The sequence below is a fragment of the Mytilus trossulus genome, chromosome 6, assembly GCF_036588685.1.
Source record: "Mytilus trossulus isolate FHL-02 chromosome 6, PNRI_Mtr1.1.1.hap1, whole genome shotgun sequence".
NCBI classification, from domain to species: domain Eukaryota; kingdom Metazoa; phylum Mollusca; class Bivalvia; order Mytilida; family Mytilidae; genus Mytilus; species Mytilus trossulus.
This window is the reverse complement of record NC_086378.1, coordinates 32,355,344-32,382,137: the sequence shown is the minus strand read 5'-3', so window position 1 is coordinate 32,382,137 and position 26,794 is coordinate 32,355,344. Positions and strand designations below refer to the sequence as shown.

General features: G+C 32.0%; 2 protein-coding genes across 2 annotated transcripts; both read right to left on the bottom strand.

Annotated features, from left to right (window-relative positions):
• Positions 1–268: 268 nt before the first annotated feature.
• LOC134722498 (uncharacterized) lies at positions 269–6,707 on the bottom strand. The gene is made up of 3 exons (XM_063586119.1): positions 6,536–6,707; positions 3,817–4,053; positions 269–507 (listed from the first exon to the last, which is right to left on the bottom strand). Exons 1-3 carry the CDS (start codon positions 6,705–6,707, stop codon positions 269–271), a joined length of 648 nt encoding a protein of 215 aa, XP_063442189.1.
• Positions 6,708–14,230: 7,523 nt separating this feature from the next.
• On the bottom strand, positions 14,231–25,180 carry LOC134722497 (short-chain collagen C4-like). Its single transcript, XM_063586118.1, has 5 exons — positions 25,101–25,180; positions 22,498–22,670; positions 21,719–21,787; positions 20,982–21,218; positions 14,231–14,469 (listed from the first exon to the last, which is right to left on the bottom strand). The coding sequence occupies exons 1-5, from the start codon at positions 25,178–25,180 to the stop codon at positions 14,231–14,233; spliced, it is 798 nt and encodes a 265-aa protein (XP_063442188.1).
• Positions 25,181–26,794: the final 1,614 nt, after the last annotated feature.

Genomic DNA, 26,794 nt, shown 5'->3' with positions numbered 1-26,794 from the left:
ACCAAAGTGTGAATAAAAAAAATAACATGAGCAACTTAATTAACCATTCTGTTTACCGCACATAAACAATCAGAAAAAAAGAAGAATCATTGCTAGATATCCTCAATATCAACAAACAATCTACAAACACAAGCGTAGTCACTATATCATATAATAAAGAAACCTGTTTTTAATGTTTGACAATAAACTGAAGTACAGTAGACTACCATGTAGAGTAAACTTTGACATATAAGGAAATAAGTAAACAAACGAGAACATTTTATTTTTTTTATTTTGTACAGACGGTACAAAGCACTTCTGTATTATCTTTGTATGGGGGACATCTCAGACTACCACATTTCGCTCTGACAGGGTATAACAAAGCACCTCCTTCGTTTGAAGATCGATTGTCCAATGGTTCTGAATCTCCGTCCATACAGATATAGTCTTTATTGTTATGTCCTATATTTTCACTCATCAAGAAACCACTATATTCAGATTTCCATCCTTTGTAACAGGACTTCCTTCCTGATTTAGAAAAAAATCAAAACATAAAAACTTGAAATATATAAAATATATGTAATTTCTATATCGAAACACATTTTTACATTGTTTATATTTTTTAATCAATGATTGCAATAACACAGCACAATTCATTACTTAAACCCGTTGCATTCGCCTGGGTCAGATTATTTATTTCCTGATCATACCCAAATTGACCACAAAACTGCCCCTCTTCGTCAGCCCTCAGAATCAACTTTTCATCCCATTATGATACAGATTACGTAAATCATTAAACAGTTGATCATCGAAAAGAGAAGTTTTATCATCCAAAAGCGAGTAATTTTTTTTAATTACAGCTATTACATTAATGCTAGCAAGACAAATCTTTGTTTGTCTTGCTTGCTTTGCTTGTATCAATGTTTGCTCAAGCATGGCAATTAAGATAGGCGGGGCTTCAGCTTGTATATATCATACTATTGGACGTTATGTTTGAAGTAAAGGACACTAAATTTTAAAACATCACAGGATGACAAATATAAAGCGCAATCGTAGAAACGGAAGCCAAATAAATTGTATTTGTGTTTTCTCGAAGATATGCTTTTTTATCATCCAACTGAAAAGACTGTCGTCAAGTACTTTAGAAAAACAAAATAGCTATTCGAACACACCTACTCTGATTATGTGATTCATTACATAGGTATTTCATTTGACCCATATATCTAATCTTTTAGTACTGTGATTTTTTTATGTTATAAAGTCAACCTGTAGCTTTGCTATATAAAAATGATAGAATCTGAAGCGAGATGATGTATCAAATGTTATTTCTTTGTACGTTTTTAAGACAAAATATTCATCTCAAACACACCCTAACATAAGAAGGTCCCACTCGATTTTCTCTTTTGGATAAAATTGTTATCAATTTTTTTTATTTTTTCTTGAGTCACATAATCAAAGGACAGACACGGAAATAACTAAACTATGTTCTCTGTCCGTATTAATTTTAAAAAAAATAGAGGTTATGCATTTACTTCAATCAACTTGATAGATAACCATGTCGTCGACTTGATATCTAATTGTTCTGCTTAACTTTGTAATAGATAAATTGAAAACTTATTCAAATGGTTGGTTTTTTTTTACAATAAAACACTTCGTATTTGAGAAGAAAATTGTTATTTTATTTGTTTCTATTCACTCTTAAACAAATTCTTACTATAGTAAACATTACAGAAAGCATTCATCGCCTTCTCTATAAACAAAGAATAATCAGTTTGAAGGTTTACAAGCAAAAATTAATCCAAAGTGCGCAATATTCAATAACAATAGACATAATAAATAAAAGGGATGAATTAAGTCATCCCCCCCTTACTTAATTTATCACTTTTATTGGAAAATCAAGTGCACCTTCTAATGTTAGGGTGTGTTTGAGATGAATATTTTGTCTTCAAAACGTAAAAAGCAAGAATATTTGATATATCATCTCGCTTCAGATTCTATCATTTTTATATAGCAAAACTACAGGTTGACTTCATAACATAAAAAATCACAGAACTAAAAGATGAAATACCTATGTAATGAATCACAAAATCAGATTAGGTGTGTTCGAATAGCTTTTTTGTTTTACTAAAAGTACTTGACGACAGTCTTTTCAGTTGGATGATAAAAAATGCATATCTTCGAGAAAACACAAATACAATTTTTTTGGCTTCCATTTCTACGATTGCGCTTTATATTTTTCATCATGTGATGTTTTAAATTTAGTGTCCTTAACTTCAAACATAACGTCCAATACAATTTAAATATGATGTATACAAGCTGAAGCCCCTCCTATCTTAATTGCCATGCATGAGCAAACATTGATACAAGCAAAGCAAGCAAGTCAAACAAAGATTTGTCTTGCTAGCATTAATGTAATAGCTGTAATGAACGAATTTATATTTGTTTAGACATATACGACATCTAATAATACTTCTTTCCGATTTTTTTGTAAATTGATACCTTTGTAAATGATTACAAAAAATGTATAGGCCTATTTGGACGGAATGTTTATATTTCATGTATGATAAGACAAGATCATTCATTGTAATCTTAATAGGGCTAGAATATTTATTTGGCAAAATTATACATATTTATGTAAAACAGTAATTTCTCCATCATCGAATGTAAGATAACAACAGATCAATACAAAGAAGTGGTAATATTAACCCAGAACATAAGTTCAGAATATTTATAAATTTATGTGTAACTAGAACACACCCGTGATATCGCGGGTTTGTGACTGAATTAAAGAATATAACTATGTGTTAGCCTTATTTTAGTATTTTTTTGTCATCCCGATTAAAAGATGCACAGTTTTCCCTGCTTTCAACATCTTTCTGTTTGAACCCGTCGACCTGGAACTTATGAATTATTGGTATTATTAATTTTATTTGGAAAACAAAAGGGCCTGGAAAGGAGTATTTTTTAATCAACAGCATTGTCCTTTATGAGTTATAAATAAAGTTGAATTCTTTGATTCGCTGTTTTAAGTCATTCCGGCTAACAAATTGAAAACTGTACATGCTGTACCTATTAGCCTTATTTTAAGTCCAGATTTTCATTATTCGTATTGTCATCTTAGAAAGTCACACTGATTAAAACTGTACATGCTGTACCTATACGCCTTATTTCAAGTCCTGATTTTTATTATTCGTATTGCCATCTAGAAAGTCATACTGATTAAAATACTACAATCGGGAACAATGTGACAATGATTGAATTTAGTAGTGTCAACCCTGTGGTTACGACCCGTGTATATAGCAAAATCCTAAATACAGAGTTTGTTGGTGCGCCTGTCAGATGCGGAACGTAAGATAAGGTAATAGGTAACAGGTGAATATACAATTGGTATCGGTTCCGGATTCGACCCGGAACTTCTTAATTATTGGCAATATTAACTATGTGGAAAACAAAAGGGTCTGGAGTGGTGTAATTTTTAATCAACTGCATTGTACTATATTAGTTATACATAAATTTGAATTCTTTGATTCATCATTTTTACGTGATGACGGCTGATAAATTGAACCTCGTTATTTAAGTATTATAAATGAGACAAAATTATTAATTAATGCAATTTGTAAGGCTACTACCTCAGAATCAAACGGTTTTCCGCTAAAATATTACGAATGTGATTTGTTGAAATATATGATAAGCAGATCAATACATGGTAAAATACGTATCGCGTGCTGTATGAACCTCGGGACTGATATCAGTTTCTCGTGGTGATACAGCATGCGATACAGATTTTGTCATGTACTATTCTATATACAATGATAAAAATATGCTGACTAAACAAACCTGAAATCATTAAAACAGAAGTTTTTTGCTTTCGTCTGCATACAGCACACGGGACCTCTTTATTGAGAAAAGTAGCAGGTAAAACAGATGGTTTAGATTTAGAACTTAACTCATACTCGGCACCATATAGTTCATCATTTGCATAGGAGTAAGCTTTGCCATTTTCTGGATCACTGGGTAAACAGAGGTAGTTCGAACCTCCTCCTTTGTTACTATAATAGTTACCTCCTGCCTGTCCTGAATCAGTTTATAGTTATCATCTTATAGCAAATGTCATTGTTTAGATTATCTACATATACGTATACATGACAATGAAAAAAACATCATAAAGCAATGTTTAATAATTTAGGTATTGATATGCCAGTTATATAGACTTTACGTTGAACTTTGGTTCTGTGTTATAGATTTTTACGCAAGCATTAGCACATGTTTTATTTCTAAATTGTCTCGTTCTATAATGCATACGTTTTCTAGACACTAGCCATGTCATGTATTTAGATTCAACTACAATCTAGAACAAAATTGTAACAAAAAAGTTCTTTTTCAACGAATACCAGGTCTACTCTAGGGGAATAAGATTATGTTGTAATTGTTTATGAGATGGCAACCTGATAAAATTTAAAAACGTAGAAGAAGAAGAATGAAAATAATAATATGATTTTAATAGTATAAAATTAGTAATCATAATAATTTGAATAATAAATAGAACTATAAATACCTGCATACACAATAAAAAAATTTCCAGGGCATGTGTTCTTACCCCATCTGACATATGTCACACCAATATCTTAAATATACATAAACTTTTAATTTGTTGTATGAATAAACTCATCATAGATAAACCCATAATAAAATGAATTACAAAACAACTTAGTCCTGCGTATCTTATATGCTAAGAAAAAAACCGAACGCCTTTCAATTAGCATGTTTATAATGCTAGAAGGCTATCGTTAACATATATGCTTTTATGCAAATAGAATCGTTCAATAGACTTTTTATTTAGATACACACCCGAATGTTCTTTTCCATGATAGAATACATTTGTTTTACTTCGTTATATAATCAAACGAACAATTTCATTCATTTGAAAAGTGTTGAATGTTGTCACAATCTTAAGTCTTCACCTATCAGTACAGTCATCTGATCAAAATGAATTGGATTTTTCCTATTCCAAGTTTTGATAGAATGTGAATTTGCATGGGGGTTGATTTATGCATAGTCAGACACACTCACCCTTAGACTCATCCATGCAGTCTCGTTCCTTTAGGAGTTCAATCATATTTTATTAAAAATCCAAATAGAATCATATTCAAAACAGTTTGGTCCTGTCCATTGATTGACGACCTTAATTATCCAATTGACTGGGACAGATTAGGTGAACGTTTGTCTGTAACGACCATTGCTCACTTCTTACTTATTATAGAATTTAAACTGTGGGGTCACCAAAGGTTCTTAACACCTTTAATAATAAAATTATTCGAAAAATTATTCGGGAATAACCGTTATGTTTTGATTTATATTATTAATATAAATCAACACATCGTATTATTCCGGATTCGTTTTTCGAATTGCTTTATTTAGGTGTTGAGAACCTTTAGTGACCCCACAGATTCAGTGTCTTTAACAAGTACAAAGTGAGCAGTGGTTGTTACCGACAAACGTTCACCTAATCTGTCCCAGTCAATGGGATAATTTAGGTCGTCAATCAATGGCCAGGACCACACTGTTTTGAATATGATTATATATGTTATCTTAATTTGTCTCTTTAATTATTTACGCAATTTTAAAAATTATTTTGTTAACTACTGGTACCTCGTTAACATATATGCTTTTATGCAATTAGAATCGTTCAATCGACTTTTTATTTAGATACACACCCAAATGTTCTTTTTCCATGATAGAATACATTTGTTTTACTTCGTTATATAATCAAACGAACAATTTCATTCATTTGAAAAGTGTTGAATGTTGTCACAATCTTAAGTCTTCACCTATCAGTACAGTCATCTGATCAAAATGAATTGGATTTTTCCTATTCCAAGTTTTGATAGAATGTGAATTTGCATGGGGGTTGATTTATGCATAGTCAGACACACTCACCCTTAGACTCATCCATGCAGTCTCGTTCCTTTAGGAGTTCAATCATATTTTATTAAAAATCCAAATAGAATCATATTCAAAACAGTTTGGTCCTGTCCATTGATTGACGACCTTAATTATCCCATTGACTGGGACAGATTAGGTGAACGTTTGTCTGTAACGACCATTGCTCACTTCTTACTTATTATAGAATTTAAACTGTGGGGTCACCAAAGGTTCTTAACACCTTTAATAATAAAATAATTCGAAAAATTATTCGGGAATAACCTTTATGTTTTGATTTATATTATTAATATAAATCAACACATCGTATTATTCCGGATTCGTTTTTCGAATTGCTTTATTAAGGTGTTGAGAAACTTTAGTGACCCCACAGATTCAGTGTCTTTAACAAGTACAAAGTGAGCAGTGGTTGTTACCGACAAACGTTCACCTAATCTGTCCCAGTCAATGGGATAATGACGTCAATCAATGGCCAGGACCACACTGTTTTGAATATGATTATATATGTTATCTAATTTGTCTCTTTAATTATTTACGCAATTTTAAAAATTATTTTGTTAACTACTGGTACCTTAATTAACAAAAAGATGACCGTTCGTTTAGTTTTTGTACTTACCCTGGTGTGGTGGTGTCAAAGGACAATCCGCTTTCCTTGAGGTGTGCAAGTAATGCTTCATCATATCAATAAGAGACTGGTCTGATGGCGTCAGACTGTATTTTGTACAATCATGTCCATAAGCACAGACTACAAATGCGACAATGACGATGGCAAAGCTGTATGTGAACATTCTGAAAATTGAGTACTAGTTATCATTTAATATAATAAAACAACCATACAAATTACAACACAATAAAAAAAATAATATAAGTATGTATTTTATTTACCTTTATGTCTTCCAAAAATTTGACTATGCCTTGGTGCAGTACCTTCATTTTATATTATTTCATGGATTGATCAATATTCTTTTAATTTGACTATAGCGTGTAGAAAAAATACGATAGCGTAACAATATATTTTGATATTTCAAATCAAATCATATTTCACTTAATCCTAAAAATTTCAAAGAATAAGTATATATTTTGAACCTTGCATTTTATATATTTTAATCAAAGCACCGTTGCTTTTCTATGTTAAGCTCTGCAAAGTAATAGTTATGTTGTCTTAAGTTTGAATACAGTGGCAGTAATTTCATGTCAAAATTATACCTTAGTATGACGTCCACTAGTATACATTTTTGTGTAGGGGCCAGCTGAAGAACGCCTCGGGTGTGCGAGTTTATCGCTGCATTGAAGATCTATTGTTGGCCTTCTGCTATTGCCTGCTCTTTGGTAGGGTTGTTGTCTCGTAGACACATTCCCAATTTCCATGTTTAATTTTCATTTATCCTGACTTGTGCTGAAAATTCAACATACATTAAATAGTATCCAGAAGATTGATAGAACAAAAACAGGTATATCCAATCTGAACAACATGGCAAAAAAGCTCTTCTGTTATAATTTATTTGATACCAAAAACTACCTGAATATTTCACATATTGACAAAGATACAGATATGCGTATTTAAAATATTTACATCTTTCTTATATGTGTTTTCCGACCGGGATGAATTAGTTGCTCTGTTACTGTACATGTAATGGCATAGCAGTTTTGAAGAAAATACAGTACTAGGAATTATCATATTACTTATTGTTCAAACATGTAAGGCTTGAAAAAAAAACCAACTCAATTCCAATTCAAACGTTGTATATTGTTTGACAATAAAGATGTTCGCGATGTCTTGGTGTACTATTTGCAATTATCAATGTTTATGCAAACAATATTCACGTTAACGATCACACCGCGGGCAGATGATCACCTTGTAATTGGTTTAACGTCGTCACATGGTTACCCCTATGGATCTGTAAAAATTCAGAAGGAATGTATCAAGTAAATAGTTAGTTTTTCTTTCAGGATATCGGTTAAACAAAGCCAATTAGGTTCGAACTTTATTTTCACTTTTAAATTTTCGAGCGTCAATAGGGCTTTTGTTGACTAAACGCTTTTCTAGCAAATAAAATGCAAAGCCTGATATTCATGACGACTGTATTGAAATCCCTTCATCAGAACAATCTGTCAAATATTATCTCTTAAAATAATCAATAAACATGCATCTCAATTGCGATGTGTATATAACTTTTATCTTTTATTTTAATATAGTAGAATATTTGTATATTTGAGGGTACCACTCTTATATGTTGTTTTTTTTATAGATAAAATCTGCATCGATTCAAGAAATCGCGTGCCTTTTCTGTGGTGAAACGATTCTAGATTTAAATAAAAGTTAAAAATCAATGCATAACTTTTGAAAGGAAATTCTTGATCCAACATTTGCAATGGCAATCATGATCTTTTAATTTTATCTTAATTGTGAGTGTAGTCGGGAAAATTTAAATTCCTGTACGCTATATTTATAATTTACCAGATGTTACTTTCAAATCAATATTGATACAAATTCTGCAACAGTTTTATTTTAATTTCATGTTTTTCTTTTAAAGGTAAATATTTCCAAGAAGCATTTATTGGTAACCGAATTCTCTATACATGTGTTAGTCTTGTATTATTTTAATTTTGGTTTCCTGTGTACAATTTGGAAATTAGTATGGCGTTCATTATCACTGAACGATTATATATTTGTTAAGGGGCCAGCTGAAGGACGCCTCCGGGTGCGGGAATTTCTCGCTTCATTGAAGACCTGTTGGTGACCTTCTGCTGTTGTTTTTTTCTTTGGTCGGGTTGTTGTCTCTTTGACACATTCCCCATTTCCATTCTCAATTTTATATTGAGACAATCATCTTTTAAAAACGCTTTAGCTGTCACGTCCTTGTTATTTAACCTGAAAGTATATCTTTAAATTTCAAAAAGGACTTTTATGATATATACATAAACATAACCTTTATACACTAATGTTATGATATAAATATTTTTCACCCATAAATCGCCTTCACACACTGATTTGATAATGCACATCTCAGAAAGAACTTACAACTTCTTGTTACATATTTTATTTTGGCCACCATGCGCCTAGCATGTACTGACAGATGATAACTGTTTCATGAGGATTTTAAAAGAGGAAATTAGACATTCAAATATATATGATCATAATATAAGTTGATTGAATATATATTTTTAACGAGCTTTCATATAGTAGAAATTCCAAATTGATGAGAACTTTGAAAAAGGAAATGGGAAATGTGTCAAAGAGACAACAGCCCGGCCCAAGAGCAGACAACAGCCGAAGGTCAAAATGGGTCTTCAATGCAGATAGAAAATCCCGTATCTGGACACATGCTTCAGCTGGCCCTTCCACAAAAATGTATATTAGTTTAGTGATAATTGACGTCATACTAAACTCCAAAATATACACATGAAACTAAAATTAATATTCACACAAAAATAGCAAAGGCCAGAGGCTCCTGTCTTGGGGAAATTGCAAAAATGCGACGGGATAAAATATTTTTTTTAATATCCCAAACCTCCCCCTATTCCCCTAGCCATTGTAGAAAAAACAAATACACAACAATACGAACAGTAAAACTCAGTCCATGTGATTATGGACTTCCCGAATTGATTTTCCACTACTTCAGTATTTTTGTGATTTACTTTTTTCAAAAGAAGTCCGATTCTAAACATATTTAAATATCTTATCTTATTTGAAAAAAGCAGACCCCCCTTTTTTTAATTGTAAACGTAATGGATGAGGTATATGAATTTTATAATTTATAATTTTGGTGCGTCCCAAGCATTTTTTTTAATTTACCTTCATTAAGAATACAAGTTGTGAAGGGCATGTATGTAAATATACTGAGGTATTTGAGGAGCTATATTGACAAATGTAAGTGAAATTTTGCATTGATGACATTCTACAATATTTGATATATTTGTGTCCGTAAACAATGAAACAATTCATGGTTTGATTGTTGGTCGATATTGGTTTTGTTTTGTTTCCTCTTTTTCTATTTGTTTTCAAAATACCAAAAGAAACAACTCTACCTGACAGAAACTTCCAATCTAAACTTTAAACCAATTAGAAGTTATGACAAAATATAAAGGACACCGTAATTTCCATATTTTGTTAAATGTCCAGTTGCCGTTGTTTAATTAAAAAAAATATGTACAAGATATCAACTAAATATCTACAAGGAAAACTCCTTCATCAAAATTAAATATTCGAAGCAATTGCATACTATCTTTTTTTAGACAATTTTTCATCATTTCAAAAAATACTACGTCTCACCTTTCGAAAGATTCTTTACCATATCAATATATATATATTGGAATTTTTAGCAATGCTATCAAAATAATGATGAAGAAGAATTCAAAGTCTCATACGAGAGACAGTATTTCATTTTTAACGCTTTTGATTTTTTTCTTTAAAATCCAATGTTTTTAGGACTTTGCAGTACATTTTGGCTAATTATAAATGTTGCACCAAAATGCTGGGATCGTTCTGGAATCATATTTGTGATAACACTTTGAACATTGTTGGAGCAGGAATCACACAAGTGATCTGAGGCATTTATTTTCAATGAGCCAACTATAATAACAATGCAATATGTATAACGCATTTTTTTTTAATCTTTTTTCTTCTAATTGGCCATATATGAAATGTAGCCAAAAACTCACCGTTAATTATTACAAGCGTAAAGTATGGAACTACTATGTAGGCATAAACCTTCACAACGATTTTAAAATTATTTAGAAGTTATTTGGAAACACAATTATAAAATTATAACAAAGAAGCATATTCCACTTTTTAAGGTCAAAAGTCCAATTTACTAAGTAAAACAATGTTTTGGTCATAACAAAATTAAAAATAATTGTTTAAAAAGTAGTTCTAATAGATAATATCATAGTTTCTATCATCATTATACATCTTTACATCAAATGGTCAACAATATGTGAAATTTGAGATATTCTCTGTAACTTATTAATAATTATTATCCGCAACCTGTACATGTTTTCTTTGATCTTACTAACTAATACTTGTTACACACGACCATGCGCAGTACTTGATTCTCAAAAACATATGGAAACGACGTCATGTTCTAGTATAAGTTCACCAACGTCGCATGTTTATGTCCATCGGCGTTATGGAATGGGCGTGTACACGTAGTTATACTAGCTAATTTATTATATTTTCATTTCGCAAACAAAGAAAACATGATGCAAAGACAAATTGTGGATAAAAAAATTACATTTTATTGTTTGATACTTAGCTCGAATATCAGTTCGCTTGATATTCTTGCTGATACAGTCTGTGTTGACACGAAGTAAATTTTATGTAGTCACAATTATCAATAACTTTATTGATTACAAAACTGATTTTTGTACCCCTTTATTACATGTAGTTACTTTTTGATATATTTGGCCACATATTTCAGGTTTTAGGGTTACAAATGCTCTTCAACTTCTTTTTAACTTTTAGTATTAGAGCGTTTTTTTAGACAAATTACGCGTTTGGTTTGCATAATAAGAAGCCCGGTATCAATAAAACGTTTATTAACAACTACTTGGTCGATGCAGCTTCTGATGGAGGTTTCAGTAGACATCACTTGTGTTTTGACACGAACTATCATTGAAATGATCATAATTATGAATTAACTGTTTACAAAATTTGAATTTAAATTATAACTTTGCCCATCGTAGAAGCAATTTTCTTGTAATACAGTGGTTTTCGTTTGTTGTTATTTGACATATTTTTTTGTCATTATTTCGTATATACATTAGCCGTCAGTTTTCTTGTTTTAAGTAATTTACTTTTGTCATTTCGGAGCTTTTAAACCTGGCAATGCGGTATGGGCTTTGCTCATTGTTGAAGTCCTCACGGTGACCTATAGCTGTTAATTTTTGTGTGTTATTTTATCTCTAATGGACAGTTGTTTCATTGGCAATCATACCACATCTTCTTTACATATGTAACTGCAAGTGGGATATACATTTCCGATCCCATTCTATTGCAGCTTGCAGCGACTGCTCCGACTTTATAAAAGTGTCTAAGCCGCAAGTTGATGAACCTGGGTTATGCAAAAGAACGTCTCGTCCTTTTTCAATAAGAGTTCATCGGAAGATGTCAAGACCTTGATGATTAATATTCAGTATCACCTTCACAAATAATACATGATGGTCTTGAACTATATATTCTAGGTTCTGACGTTCTATGTGATATTAACTACGTGTTAGAGTGATATTTTAATATGTCTTTGCATATTTATAACAATTACTGTTAACTCATTTCGGTATTATCCTTTTGGTCTGGCCCAGTATTTGTACTTGAAACATTGTTGTGACGTTTTTCTTTTTTTCCGCCTGAAAAAAAAATCCAACGAAAGAACAAATGCAGGCAATTAGACAACTTGAAATCATTTTTATTTAGGTTACCTTGCAAACAAATCGATTGTCAATCATCTAGACGGTTTCATGCCAAATCTTGGAATTTCAAATTCATTATTCTAGCACCGATAGATATAAGAAGATGTTATATGAGTGCCAATGAGGCAACTCTTCATCCAAGTCACAATTTGTAAAAAGTTTTAAAAAAATATAGGGACAAGTACGTCCTCAACTCGGAGATTTTGTTCACGCCGAACAGCAAGCTATAAAGTGATCCAACATGACTAGTGCAAACATACTTCAAACAGAAAAACTAACAGTATAATCTATATAAAAAAACGAGAATCGAAACACTTATAAACCCCCTCAACAAAGGACAACCTCTGAACAACCATGCATGCTTATATCACGGTCATTTTCAAGTTTTGGGACGTCTCCCATAGCGTAAATTTTGTTGACAACGCTCGTTTTCAGTGAGATGTCTTGATCTGAAACGCTATCTACCACTTTAAGCTGCCCATCGCATATCCTCTTGTACCCACATACACCAGATACACAATGACTAGGTGTTTTTTATCCTGCAATTAGCTGTTGATCTACACCTACCACGTATAACCTTTTCACTGCCGCCGAACGTAGATATTAATTGTATAGTTTCGACAACTTTTCACAATTCTTACACTCCTTTTTTGTAGCTGAACTTCTACCGTCGTACTATTCATCTCTCGTTGGATATTTTCTTGATTTGATCATCTTAAATAAAATATAATTCTAATAGTCCATTCTGTATAATATGTGGTATTGTGTTAGGTTGTTTTTTTTTGTATTCTTGTCTTTCATTCTTTATTTTGTTCTTTTTCGTTAGAGTATCTTTAGCTAAATGTGTTTTTGTTTTTCTTTGCACCCTTTTTTTGACATTTGTACGTATTATGTCTTGTGTGTTTGGTAACATATCGTTGTCATTATAATGCGAGATTTAGTAGATTTTACCAGAGGAAATGCTCGTACCAAGTCAGGCACATCGAATAATGCTTCAAATACTGCAAATCCATTGGGAAACATTTGTATTTAAAGGTTTCAAAATATAAGTTTGCCTTTGAAGACAATAAAAAATGTATTATTAATGCTCATTTGCATCTGTATGAATATTGTTACAACTCAGGGTTAAATACCATCCAGAAATCAACATTTTTTTTTAGTGACCTTGATCTTTGACATGTACTGATTCAAAAACATCAATAGGCTTCTATCAATTCATTTTAGCTTTATTTTTAGGGGATCACATTGCCCTCAATTTCTCAAAGGATGCAAACAAAGAAGAACACCATATATTTGTTCACTGTTCAGATGTAAAAACTGTGCAGAAGTTGGATTACCAGTTCTGGGTCGATACCACTGGTGGTTGAATGTAATAACGTGATGGTTCCACCAGCTCAGTAGTCAGTGCTTCGATACTGACATGATTATTAATATGTTTGTTTTCTCCTTCTAGTGTTCTTGAAGAAGATTAAATAATTGCGCGCTTCGGATACACAAAATGTATGCAGTGTTATGTTCATGATTAAGTCATTAATATGAATTCCAATAAAAAGAAAAAGTAAAGCAAAACTAATATTAATATTACATCCATTATTGTGTATTAGGGATATTTACTTTTACAGCATTACATATCACACAATAAAAAGCTACAATGTGATAAAAACAACTTGATAAGCCTGTCCGACAACATCTCATAAAAACGAGAATAACAAAAGAATCACCACTCGTTTTCTTCAAAATCAACAAACCGGCAAACATAAACTTTTATACAAATGTATATATCAAACGATATAGAACCGTTTTCTTACGTGTGACGTTAATTTAAGGAGTATTGAATACCTTTTATTCAAAACTTTTACATATTACATAAGTAAAAAGACGACAATATTATGTTGTTGTTTCCTTATTTTGTACAAACGGTACAAAGCACTTCTGTATTATCTTTGTATGGAGGACACCTCAGACTTCCACATTTAGCTCTGACGGGATAAAACAAAGCACCTTCTTCGTTGGAGGACCGATTGTCTAATGGTTCTGCGTCTCCGTCCATACAGATAAAGTCTTTAGAGTTAGAACTCTTGTGTTCACTCAACAAGAAACCACTGTACTCAGATTTCCATCCTTTGTAACATGACTTTCTTCCTGATTAAGATAAAAAGCAACACATATAGATACATGTATAACATAAACAATGTATGCAGTTTCATTATAACAACATTTATACTATATAACCCGGATCTGGTGTACAAAAAAGATATTGACACCATATGTTTGTGGCATAACATCTTGGCCACAAGTTTATATTTTTGTGTTAAGTTTCAAATTTAAATTAAGATCCATTTCTTTACATCTTGTGATCAATTTTATTTGACAATCAGCAGGGTTAAAGAACATCAGTTAGTCAAATGCGTTTTGTTTAAATATACTTTTTCACTTGTTTGGTCTTTTGGAAAATGTTGTTTGTGCTGTATTTACAAGCACACGTATAAAAATTGCGGTTTTTATCCAACGCAATCATAGGTTTGAACGTAGTTTTCAATTTAGACTTTTGTTTATGTATATATATATATATATACAGCCCGTAACAGAGAAGTGATCGAATTGATGTTTCTTTACCGTCAAAATTAGTTACGTTATCGACAAACGCAATTGAGTAGTGACCGAACTATTGGTACTTTAACGTGAAAAAGATTGACAATGCTGACAAACGTTCATGTGTCGATAATATTGAAAATAATTCTAATACTAGTTATATGAAACAAAATATGTCCATGCATCATTTCGATTGGGAGAAAAGTAGTCATTTCTTTAAAGTCAGAACAGAAAAAAAGGCCAAATATAATGTAAATTTTTTTTACTTTTGAAATCAAGAATGTACACGTATGTTTTTCTTAAAACCTGAGTTAATTCAGACTTCGTATCATTATTACTAGAGACCCTTTATCAAGAAATAAAGCTGGGATTATCTTTTTGTTGGTAAAGTGGAATTTTAATGTCCCGGATTGTCAGGTCTGGAAATTTAGGACGTGAAAAAGCCTGCCGGAACTTTGGTTTTTAATGTAGAACGGTGTGAATTATTCAGCTTGAAGCAAGAAAACTCTTCGATCAAACGAAGGAATCTCTGGTGTTAATTAACCAATTTTTGTCGAAATACTCATACATTTCTGCTTAACCGCGTTAATTGAACAACTTAGTACTAACACACATCTGCTAAGACACGAAACATTTGATTTTCAGGAGGAGTAATAGGGGGGGGTATATAGTTATATATCTCAGAATATTTTAATAACCGCTTCGCTGCCCGCTGGCCAGATTTTTATGTCCCCACCTTAAGGCGACGGAACATTAAGATTTACCCTTAACTGTACGTCTGTACGTCCGGTCTATGAATTTTTTGTCAAATATATATTGGCTTGTGTATGTCGGACTGGTTTGGTATTTGGTCTGAAGCTTTATCAAGGTAAATTGTACCATGTCTCCCCTTTTCAGGTCTGTCATTCGTCTACTTCCTGTTTGGCAGGCATCTGTGTCTTATAGACACATTTTTTTTTCTGTTTTCTATTAGTTTAACAGGGAAATTTTGTTGACAATTTTCTTTTATATGACAAAATATTGAGGCAGCAGATTTTTAAGTCGAAATCAGGGTCAGAAAATTGTATTCTAAAAACTACCAGGCCCCTTCCTCCATAAAAATTAAATGATCCGTGGCAAAAATCAATATTCCCAATGTTCAACTTCAAAATTTGACTAAATTCTATTCTTAACTGTCGGATAATATACTAGGATAACATAGAAAATGTCCTGTATGGGACGATTCTGTACTCATACTTCACGCGTAGTTGGGTACAAGTGTCCTCGCAGTGAACGCACCCGACTACGCGTGCAGTAAAAAGTGTACTCTTACGTCGGATACCGGGCAGTTCGTTCGTTATGTAGACGAAACGCGCGTCTGGCGTATACAATTATAATCCTGGTACTTTTGATAACTATTTACACCACTGGGTCGATGCCACTGCTGGTGGACGTTTCGTCCCCGAGGGTATCACCAGCCCAGTAGTCAGCACTTCGGTGTTGACATGAATATCAATTATATGGTCATTTTTATAAATTTTCCGTTTACAAAACTTTGAATTTTTCAAAAAACTAAGGATTTTCTTACCCCAGGAGAAGATTACCTTAGCCGTATTTGGCACAACTTTTTGGAATTTTGGATCCTCAATGCTCTTCAACTTTGTATTTATTTGGCTTTTTAACTATTTCGATCTGAGCGTCACTGATGAGTCTTATGTAGACGAAACGCGCGTCTGGCGTATAAAATTATAATCCTGGTACTTTTGATAACTTATTATACCTGTACTTTATCAAATACTTGTACATGTTAATATTTACTTATTATTAAATAGTTAAAAAATATTACTGAAAGCCTGTTTAGGGTTTGAAAAAGAAATTTCGCCTTTTCTTGAGCCTGTTTTGTACATTTAGTTTAACTGATATGATCCAATGGAAGTTTTCACATGGAACCTTCGGTAAATAGGAAAATGAAAAGATATGGTGTAATTTACAGAGAGACCACACTCCATCGATGAGAAAAACGGAGGGAATTTGAAAATATAAAGGTCTCCACAAGGCTTTCAACAAGGGTGGAATCTCACTCCTTCTGAAAAGCTCTAAATCGCGCCAACGTGTACATACGTTTGGTCATGAAGAGATTCTGGTTTCTCTTGTTGTGTGTCATAAACATTCAATTCGGATTTGAAATTAATTTACCGAAACATTTCCGTACATTAAATCTTAGGACGGTCAGAACATTTTAAGGACGCCACAGATCGAAGTACATAGATGTGCAATAATTCAGCTTCCTGTACATGTTCATGAAGTTCTAAATTTTGAATGTTGATTTCTTTAAAAAAAACATTTTTTTTTACAATAAAACATCTCAAAATGTCCGATAACAATGAAAAAGTTTGACCATGAAAAATCACATATCAAAGAAAAGCAGTCGTTTAATTGATTATAAGAAAGTTTCAGTATATCATGTCAAATTTCTCAAATTTGAGACTTTTCCTTTTGTTACAAATGTAGCTCCATGTCTGATGGTGAAATAAAAATGAATGTCTCAGAATGTGGTGAATTAGTTTCCATAAATGAAAGATGAATCGGGCCAAGCTTAGTAACTTACAGTAAACAGACTACTGTAACATTGACGCACTCGTCGAACTGTTTAAAAGATGTGTGTTTATGGCTAAAAATTTATATACAACTTCATTTATAAATTAATCTGAATTTTATAGCGCGTCGTCACAATAATGAAAGTTATAAAAAAAAATCTATAACCAGCAGATCTATACTTCTATAAAGAAAGTATTCTTGTACAAAATGGTATTTGTTATAAAATGGTCCTTACTATAGAATATATAGTTTACAACAGAAATCTTAAACGGAAGTTTCGACAATTTTAAACAGAAGAGATATGAAAATAAATTTAACTTTAAATAAACACTGAAATAATTTTAATACCTCGAAGGTGTGAAGAATAAACCAACAATCTCAATTTTTTAAAGTGTCTTCATTGCACTAACCGACTAGTTAATGTTTACAGTAGAAACAGTGGATGTGACTCCAATAAATTCATTATCATTGTAGTCATGAATATTTATCGCTTATATTAACACTGGGGTAAAGCTGATGACCGTAACTGCATTCACGGTCATCCCAAGATGTCAGACGAAAAATTAGGTCAGTATTTGTATTATCTGTTAAGGTGTTTCTACATCATTTTCTTTACAAAGCATACATTGGTACGATGTAAATTTATAAAAGATTCACACGGAAGTCACAAATCTCTACCGAGGAACGTGTATAGAACGGGAAATTAGATTTGAAAAATTCGTTAAGATGACCGTTAATCATCTTTAAAATATTTTCAAGATGACCGTAACATATAATAAGGATGACCGTGATTGGTAAAATGATGACCGTAATTTCGAAAGGATGACCGTAATTTATAAAGGATGACTGTAACTTTTATAGTATAACCGTCATTTCTAAGAAATATCCGTATTTGTATTACCTTTTTTGTATCAAATAATTAATCGTGTTGGTGTAAGACGTATTTATAAGACAACATTATCATAAAGGTGGACAAAAATCAAATACATGGTTCTTCATATGTAGCATCCAACTACAGGCCAAAATATTTTTTTTATTTCTGAGATTCCTATTAATTTTATATAATAAATACAGCTTTTTAAAAATGTCAAAAAGGCAATGGATGTACAGCCATTTATATTATATCGTTTCAAGGGCCTTGTGTTGCTTCAATGCTAAACATATGGAAATTTTATAGAAAATCCACAGCATTACTCCTTGTTCTATCTTTGGCAATTTGATGACCGATAGATATAGGATTATTGCATGCAGTGCTAGCATTGATTTCCTTAAAACAAGTTTATTAATGTAGTTATTGGTTAGAACAAATAAAAACATGGACCAAATCAAGTACACTTTTTAGGGTGCTTTCGACTTTAGTGACTCAGCAAGAGGTATTTTGAAATTTACAGGTTGGTTTGAACTTTCTGTAAAAAAAAATCCAACTAGCACATCATAGAAAAGCAAGTGAGTAATCTATGTTTCAAATTTTATAACAAAAATCTCTTTATTAAAGGCTGTGGATTTTCTATAAAAATCTTGGTTTATTTGCCACAAAGTACTCTTTTTCTATTAAATGCTAGGCAACAGTAAATAATAATGCTTTGCATCAAGTTTTCCCCTAGTATATGTTTAAAATGGACTGTATCTATTATTTATTAAATCTGTAGTTTTGATACAATTGATGTTTAAAAAATTCGTACAAAAATGACAACAGAAGGGTACATAAACCTTAAAGCATAGCAGGACCTTTAGATATGTAAAAGTTATATTAAGTCTATATTTGAGAGAGAAAAAACTAACTAACCTGGTTTTTGAGTTGCATTTTTTTTAAATATGCAGAAGACAGCAAAATAAACAGACATACGAGTTTCATTTGATACGGTCCACTCAGTTACACAGTTAAAATCACCTATTATTTGCAGGTGTCTATTGTCTATAGTGTCCATTAAAATCAAAACTACTCACAACATCGATTATACTCTTTACTATCATTTTCATATCAACTCAAAATACGCCAAATAGTTTAAAAAAACTAACCGAGCCCCTATTGCGACAAACTCAACAAAAAACATTGCATACAAATATGGATATTTCTTTCAACTGACGGTAATCCTTTTAAATTTAGTCATTCTTTATAAATTACGGTCATCCTTAACAATTTACGGTCATCTTTTAACCAATTACGGTCAGCCTTGTTATGAATCGGTAATCCTGTTACGGTCATCTCGATTACGATTTACGGTCATCCTAGCGAATTTTTCAAATCCAAATTCCCGTTTTATACATGTCCTCGGTAGAGATTTGTGACTTCCGTGTGAATCTTTTATAAATTTACATCGTATCAAAGTATGCTTTGTAAAGAAAATGATGTAGAAACACCTTAACAGACAATAAAAATACTGACCTAATTTTTCATCCTACATCTTTGGATGACCGTGAATGCCGTTACGGTCATCAGCTTTACCCCAGTGATTTAATTGATAAAGATTTTATCGAGGTCGCACCAACTGTTTCTACAGGTAAGATCAGTTACATGTAACATAATCTCGTCGATTCGCACGACGAAGCCATAATGATTGTTTATGACAGAACACACATTCTAGATTCTGAATTTTTGGTTCAGTCAGTTCGAAAGTATTTGATCATTTCAACTGCTTTGTTTTTCATTATATGTGTCATTAACAAAGACTTATTCTCGATTGAATAATGATTTCCTCGTAACAAATAGAAATTTCGGAGATCCCTTATTTGATCCTTTACCGTTAAAATGAAAATGCCAATGACAGAGGTTGATTATAAATAATGTGTTACTCTGTTAAAAAAACTTCGACTTAAACAATGAAAACTTAAACGTTGGACATGAAATATTTTGTCGATGAAGAAAATTAAATTATGTCACTTCTGAAATAAGTTTGTCGATTACGTAACTTATTCTGACGATAAAGAAACGCGAATTCGATCACAAATCTGTTACTAAAAAGGACTAACCAGCAAGTTTACTATGTACCGGATCGTCTAAAATAGACGATACTATGTAGGTAAGGAAAAAATTATATCACTTTAAAAATTTGCAAAACGGTACTGATATAAGATGTTATTCTACGAAAATTCAACAAATGGCCTTCCTCAGTGTCACAAGTTTTAACACAAATATTTCGGCTCAACAAATGGCCTTCCTCAGTGTCACAAGTTTTAACAATATATTGAGCCAAAATATTTGTCAACACGATTTTATAACAACATTTTCGTAGAATAACATCTTATATCAGTACCGTTTTTCAAATTTTTAGACTGATATATATATATATATATATGTGTACCTCGACTTTGTCATTGCAGTAACTCAGAACAATTCAATATTTGAAGAATTTGCATTCAAAGTCATGTTCATTTTGAGCCTCAGAGTCAACAATACAATGTTACATTTTATGTGATTAAGTACCATATCTAGAACACATTTCTTATGTTATTTGGATAATGATCAAAATACATAACAAAACTACCTGCTATCATTAAAACAGAAACTTTCCCCTTCCGCCTGCAAACAGAACATGGAACCTCTTTGTCATACAAATTTGCAGAAACCCCGGATGGATTATTGCTGGAGTTTATCTGGTACTCGGCACCATATAGTCCATCATTAGCATAGGAGTGCGCTTTACCATTTTCAGGATCACTGGGTAAACAGAGCCAGTTGGAACCTCCTCCTTTGTTAGAATAAGAGTTGCCTCCGACCTGCCCTGAAGACATTTAAGATGATTGTCTTATTTCAAATACCAAATTTTATTATTCCAATTTCAATGTATAAACATGCATATAGTAGAGGGTTTTAAGTTCGACTTTAAAACTGTGTTTAATTTGCAATCATACCACATCTTCTTTTTTATATTAAGATTGTTTCACAAGCATTAGCTATTCTTTTCTTTTTTTACAATTTCTCTGCCAACAACTTCAACCTTTTCCAGACCCTAGGCATGTTAGATATTAAAATTTAGCTGAGACAACAAAAGACAATTTCCGATGAATACGATATTACATTTGTTGAAATTGTTAATTGTTAATACAGAAAACTTATAATACATTATGGGTTAAACATTAATTCAAAAGTACAGAACTATATGTTTATGAAAAGAAAGGAAACTGTAGTAAGCAATGCAAGTAAAACCGTCCTGCGATATATTCAATGTGTAAGAATTCTCTGATGTACGTAAAAAATAATGATGAAAATGAAAACACATACCAGTATACACAATGTCCGACTTTTCAGGACAAGTTTTCTTTCCCCATCTTACATATGTCACACCAATATCTTAAATATACAAATTTAAGCGTTAATTAACAGTATGAAAGCGTATTGAAGATGCATGACTAGAGAAGATTAGTCCATCTAAATAATACATTACATTTAACGTGTTTGTCTCTGGCTAACGTTTACATTTATGATTTAATGCAAGCTCAATTTGTAAAGAACCTTTTGGTGTGGATATGATCACGTGAATACTCTTTTTCACAAATAAATTAAAAGTTTCTATTCTTAAAACATTTCTATAATTTAACAAAAACAAAATTCTTTATATAATCACATCCAATAGAAAGAATGTTTTATTTTTGAGCGGTCTTTTCGTCTGATCTGTAACTTTATCAATTGTGTCTTTTTCCCATTTATGACATTTTTACTGAGTATGAATTTGTACTATGGGTGATACATAACAGGAAAGTCTTATCTTGTCGACACATGCTTGTTTTCTCCTTTTGGAGTTCTCCAAATCTCTGTTTAATCGATATAGCAGTTGTTTTTCACTTGTTCCGTAATTTTATTTTTATTGGACTCCTCCTGTAGAGAGTAAAATCACAAAAGTACTGAACGTAGAGGAAAATCAATTCGGAAAGTCCAAATCACATGGAAAAATCAAATAACAAAACGCATCAAAAACGAAAAATGTTCCTTGGAGTTCGGCTTTTCGTTATACTTTTTTGTTAGCTACCTTGATTTGTATATTTCTCTACTTTTTGTCTTACCTTGTTGTAGAGGTGTTAAAGGACAGTCAGCTTTCCGTGAGGTATGCAGGTAATGCTTCATCATATCAATAAGAGATTGGTCTGATGGTGTCAGGTTGTATTTTTTACAATCATGGCCATAAGTACTGACTATTAAGGCTACAATTGCAGTTGCACAGCTGAATGGAGACATTCTGAAAATAGAGAAATCATATAATAGAATCAAATAAAACAAATCAAAATAACAACATATGAACAAAAGAACATAGGAATAATTATATAACTGTTTACTTCTAAGGCTTCCAGGAATAGTCTTTGCGTTAATGCATGTTCTTCGTTATATCTTATATCAGGGATTGATAAATAATTTCTAATTTGGAAATAGCGTGTAGAATTAATACGATAGCGTAACATTATATTTTGACATTTTAAGTGAAATGAAATTTTACAATTTTTCTATGGAATTCAAAGAAACCACGTGCACTGTGATTCGCATTTTTGGAATATTGAACAGCAACTTTGTAACGTATGTTGTTGCTTCGTGATCTGCGTTTTCGTCTATTGTCTGGTATCTTATCGTACACCCTACACAATCTAGTATTGCACTGCATATTAGTCAGTTATATAGAAATTATGCATCACAACCATAATGTATACAGTTATTAATGAAGCCAGTGGGTTACCTAAAGCTGCATATTTGTAGTTTGGTCTCTGATTTTGATAGTTGTCTCATTGATTATCATACAACATCTAATCATTGCGATAAAGGAGTAGGTCCAGTTTTGGCCCCAAAATATAACAGTTTTACAAAATTGTTAAAACTTAAACTTTTAGTTATTTATGAATGCTTCTGCTTCATAAATATGGGCTGTTTTTTGACAATACAATGCACATAAATCGGGTACTAACACCATTAAGTCATGCTAAATTACTGAAATCTTCACAATTATAACATTTCAATTAAATTTTAGACGGTTTTCGTGTAAAAAGAAAGTGGCCGCATTCGTGTTCATCCTAAATATTGAAAAAGTAAGTTGTATTTTATGATAATACGTAACATATATAAAGGTTGTGGATGAACACGGATGCGGCCACCTTTATTTTTGACAAAAACCATCTGAAAAGTGACATTTTCCGGCATATTTTGTAGATTTTTCATATTTGAGCTTGAATCGGATCGTTTTTAATGACTTAATCAGTTAAAATCTTTCACATAAACTAATTGATTCAGATGAAATAGACACTTAAGTGTTAAAAAAATTGTCAAAATCTTTCGTCAGATGAACTTAAAATTTGAGGCCAAAATCGGTTCTTACTGGACCTACTCCTATAGCAAATTAAAGAAGTGAATCCCGAATTATAAAACCCGCCCTACCTTTTTGAATTCCGGTCAATATAAAACTTAAAATTGAATATTAATATGTTATGTATAAGTCTTTCTTTATTTTTTCTAATTTTTAACATTGTTTGACAACTTCATGCAGTTTTAAATTACAAGAATTGGGTTTTTTTTGTGTAATACTTAAATAATTGCCATTTTTCACAAATATGACATTGGATATCTCGAGTTGTAATCAGATTTTTATTTCAGTATTAGTCGACAGTAGTACTAGACCAGAACTACAACCCAGTGTTACCATTTGTAATATTTTATTGCCTCGGTGGATTTTTTCCACCAACAATATCCTTATTTATCTTTTCTCAGGCTTGACATTAAAACTGCTATTTCGATTATCAATGCATACGTATGCCGTCAGTTTTAATCTTTGTAGTAAAAATTATCTATAAATTGCAGACTTTAGACGTGCATCACATTCACTCGAGCTCATGCCGGGGCCTTATATACACGGTATAGGTGTGGCTCCTTGTTGAATACCATATAGCTAGCTGTTTACATTATTGTTCTTTGATCATTAGTAGTAGATAGTTGTCTCATCGGCAATTATACCACTTTTTCTGATTCTTATTCTGAATCAAATGATTTTTTATTTTAAATGAAAAAAAAAGTGGCAAGTTGGATCGTTATTTTTTTACAATTTTACTATCGTGTTATTATCATGATCTGGCTCGTTTTGTTTTTAATTGTTTTAGCTATGTTCTTAAACATATATTGTTTTATTGTATTTAAATGTCTTATTATGTAAATGAGCGCGTTTGTGTTTTTTTTTCAGTTTTTCACAAAAAAAAATTAATGTAATGTCTGATATATATTGATGCATATGCAAAAAAGGGGTTGGCGAATTTGAAAGTGATATCGCTATATCAGTCAACCTTTGATTGCCTATGTTATATTATACTTCGTTTCAGTGTGTGTTGCATTTTAGTGTTGTGTTTCTGTTGTGTCGTGGTTCTCCTCTTATATTTGATGTGTTTTCCTCGGACGGTTTTAGTTTGTAACCCAGATTGTATTTTTCTCAATCGATTTCTGAATTTTGAACAGCGGATTACTACTGTTGCCTTTATTTGATTTGATTTGATTTGATTTAGTGTTACATTTTCTTAAACGCCTTTCATCACGATTTGCTTTTGCTATTCCCCGAGAGATCGAACCACGGAATTCTGGTCCGAAAACTGATAATCCTGTCGAGTTAAGAGCATCTAGCGCGTTTGGAATTTGAACTTACAACATTAGTGTTGACAGGCTAATGATACAGTAGTTAAACAACCCATGTTCCCCTTCCTTTCCTAATTCACTGTGTATCATCGCCACCGGAAATTGGGTACTAACGAAGCGGAGAGAAGTAGAAAAAAAGTAAACAAGTTAAGAATTCATTCAATTTAAAGCATTTCCACTCATTTGATGAGGGTGCCGCTTAAGATATGATTTTCTGATATATAATTCTTTAAATTATTAGGCCGATAAGTACAAAATTAATACAAGATTTTGTGTAATACTCCAAAACTTTCCACTTAGTACCGGAAAATTTCGAGGTCGATCGTCCTCTGTCGCCCCATTCTCAAGATATTGAACTGTTTTTCATTATTTTTCCAGACACGTTTTTCGATTATTATAGTGTGGCATGATATCTACTGAAATTTGTTGTCAAAAACATGTTTTTTTAAAGAATATGGACAAAAACATTGTTTGTTTGTTGTACGGCGAATTGCAGAACGTTGTACGGCGAATTGCAAAATAACAATTTTTGCCTGTACGGCGTCTTGCAATATGTTATAATTTTAAGAGGAAATTAATCACTGTTTAGATAATATCAAGTGACGATATTTTGTTGATATCAAAGCTTTACAGGCTTACGAATTACAAAATGTCTTACTTATCAAATATTATTAAATATATGCCGTTAATTTAGTGCAGAAGGCCTCGTTGCGTACCGCTTTTCGATTTTGTACAAAAGTTTTTTTTCAACCATATTATCCTGAATACATTTATATATCGTTATACTACTAACGACTGTCGTCTTATTTGTTGTTAGGTTGAAATTGTGTAAATTCAATAAAATAAACCGTCCATTCATCTGTTTTTGGTGCTAGCTTTTTTTTTTTTTTTTTAGATAAAAACAGTGGAGATGTGGTATGATAGCAAATAAGATAACTATCCATCATGATAAAATAAAGTGTATGCAAGCGATTATATGCTATCGTACGGCCTTCAACAACGAAAACTCGTACCTTATACATGTTATAGTCGGCTATAAAAAGCACCGACAGAAAATGTGGAAGGACTCAACAAGAAAACTAACGGCTTAACTCATATACAGTGTAATAAAACAATTTATGAAAACAACAAATAAGATGGAGATGAAGACACGACATGGGCTTACATAGGCTATGCCTATTGCCCAATCCAATTCAATTTATTTGAATAAAATATTGTTTAAAATAAACAACCATCGAACCAGAGGATCGAGAATTCGGATAGACAAAATTAAGAAAATACTTTGTTTTCATCGAATGTAAGGAGAAACAAATCGTGAATTGCATTTCAAATTAATTTTCTTGTCAGTTTCTTTTTGAAAAATATATAATGTGCATACATCTATTCTTAAATGCTGTCGAGCAAATGGTTTTTCTATCTAAAGCATTTTATCCAATGCATAATTAGATGGGGGCAGGGGGTCCGTTAACATGTTAATAACACCTCGATTTTGGCAAAAACAGTTAACAACAAATTTTAAATGCTGATAAGAGTTAACAGCAACTTTAATTTACCCGTTTTTCCAAACGAACCCAAAAGCAATGAAAAGGGGAAGTGCATATCTTCACTGATGTATTCAAAAGTTTGACAACCACTGTACAAATTCGCAGAAATGCCAACTTGAGCTCCATAAGGAGTCATTTATAAAGCTGACTAATTTTCAGA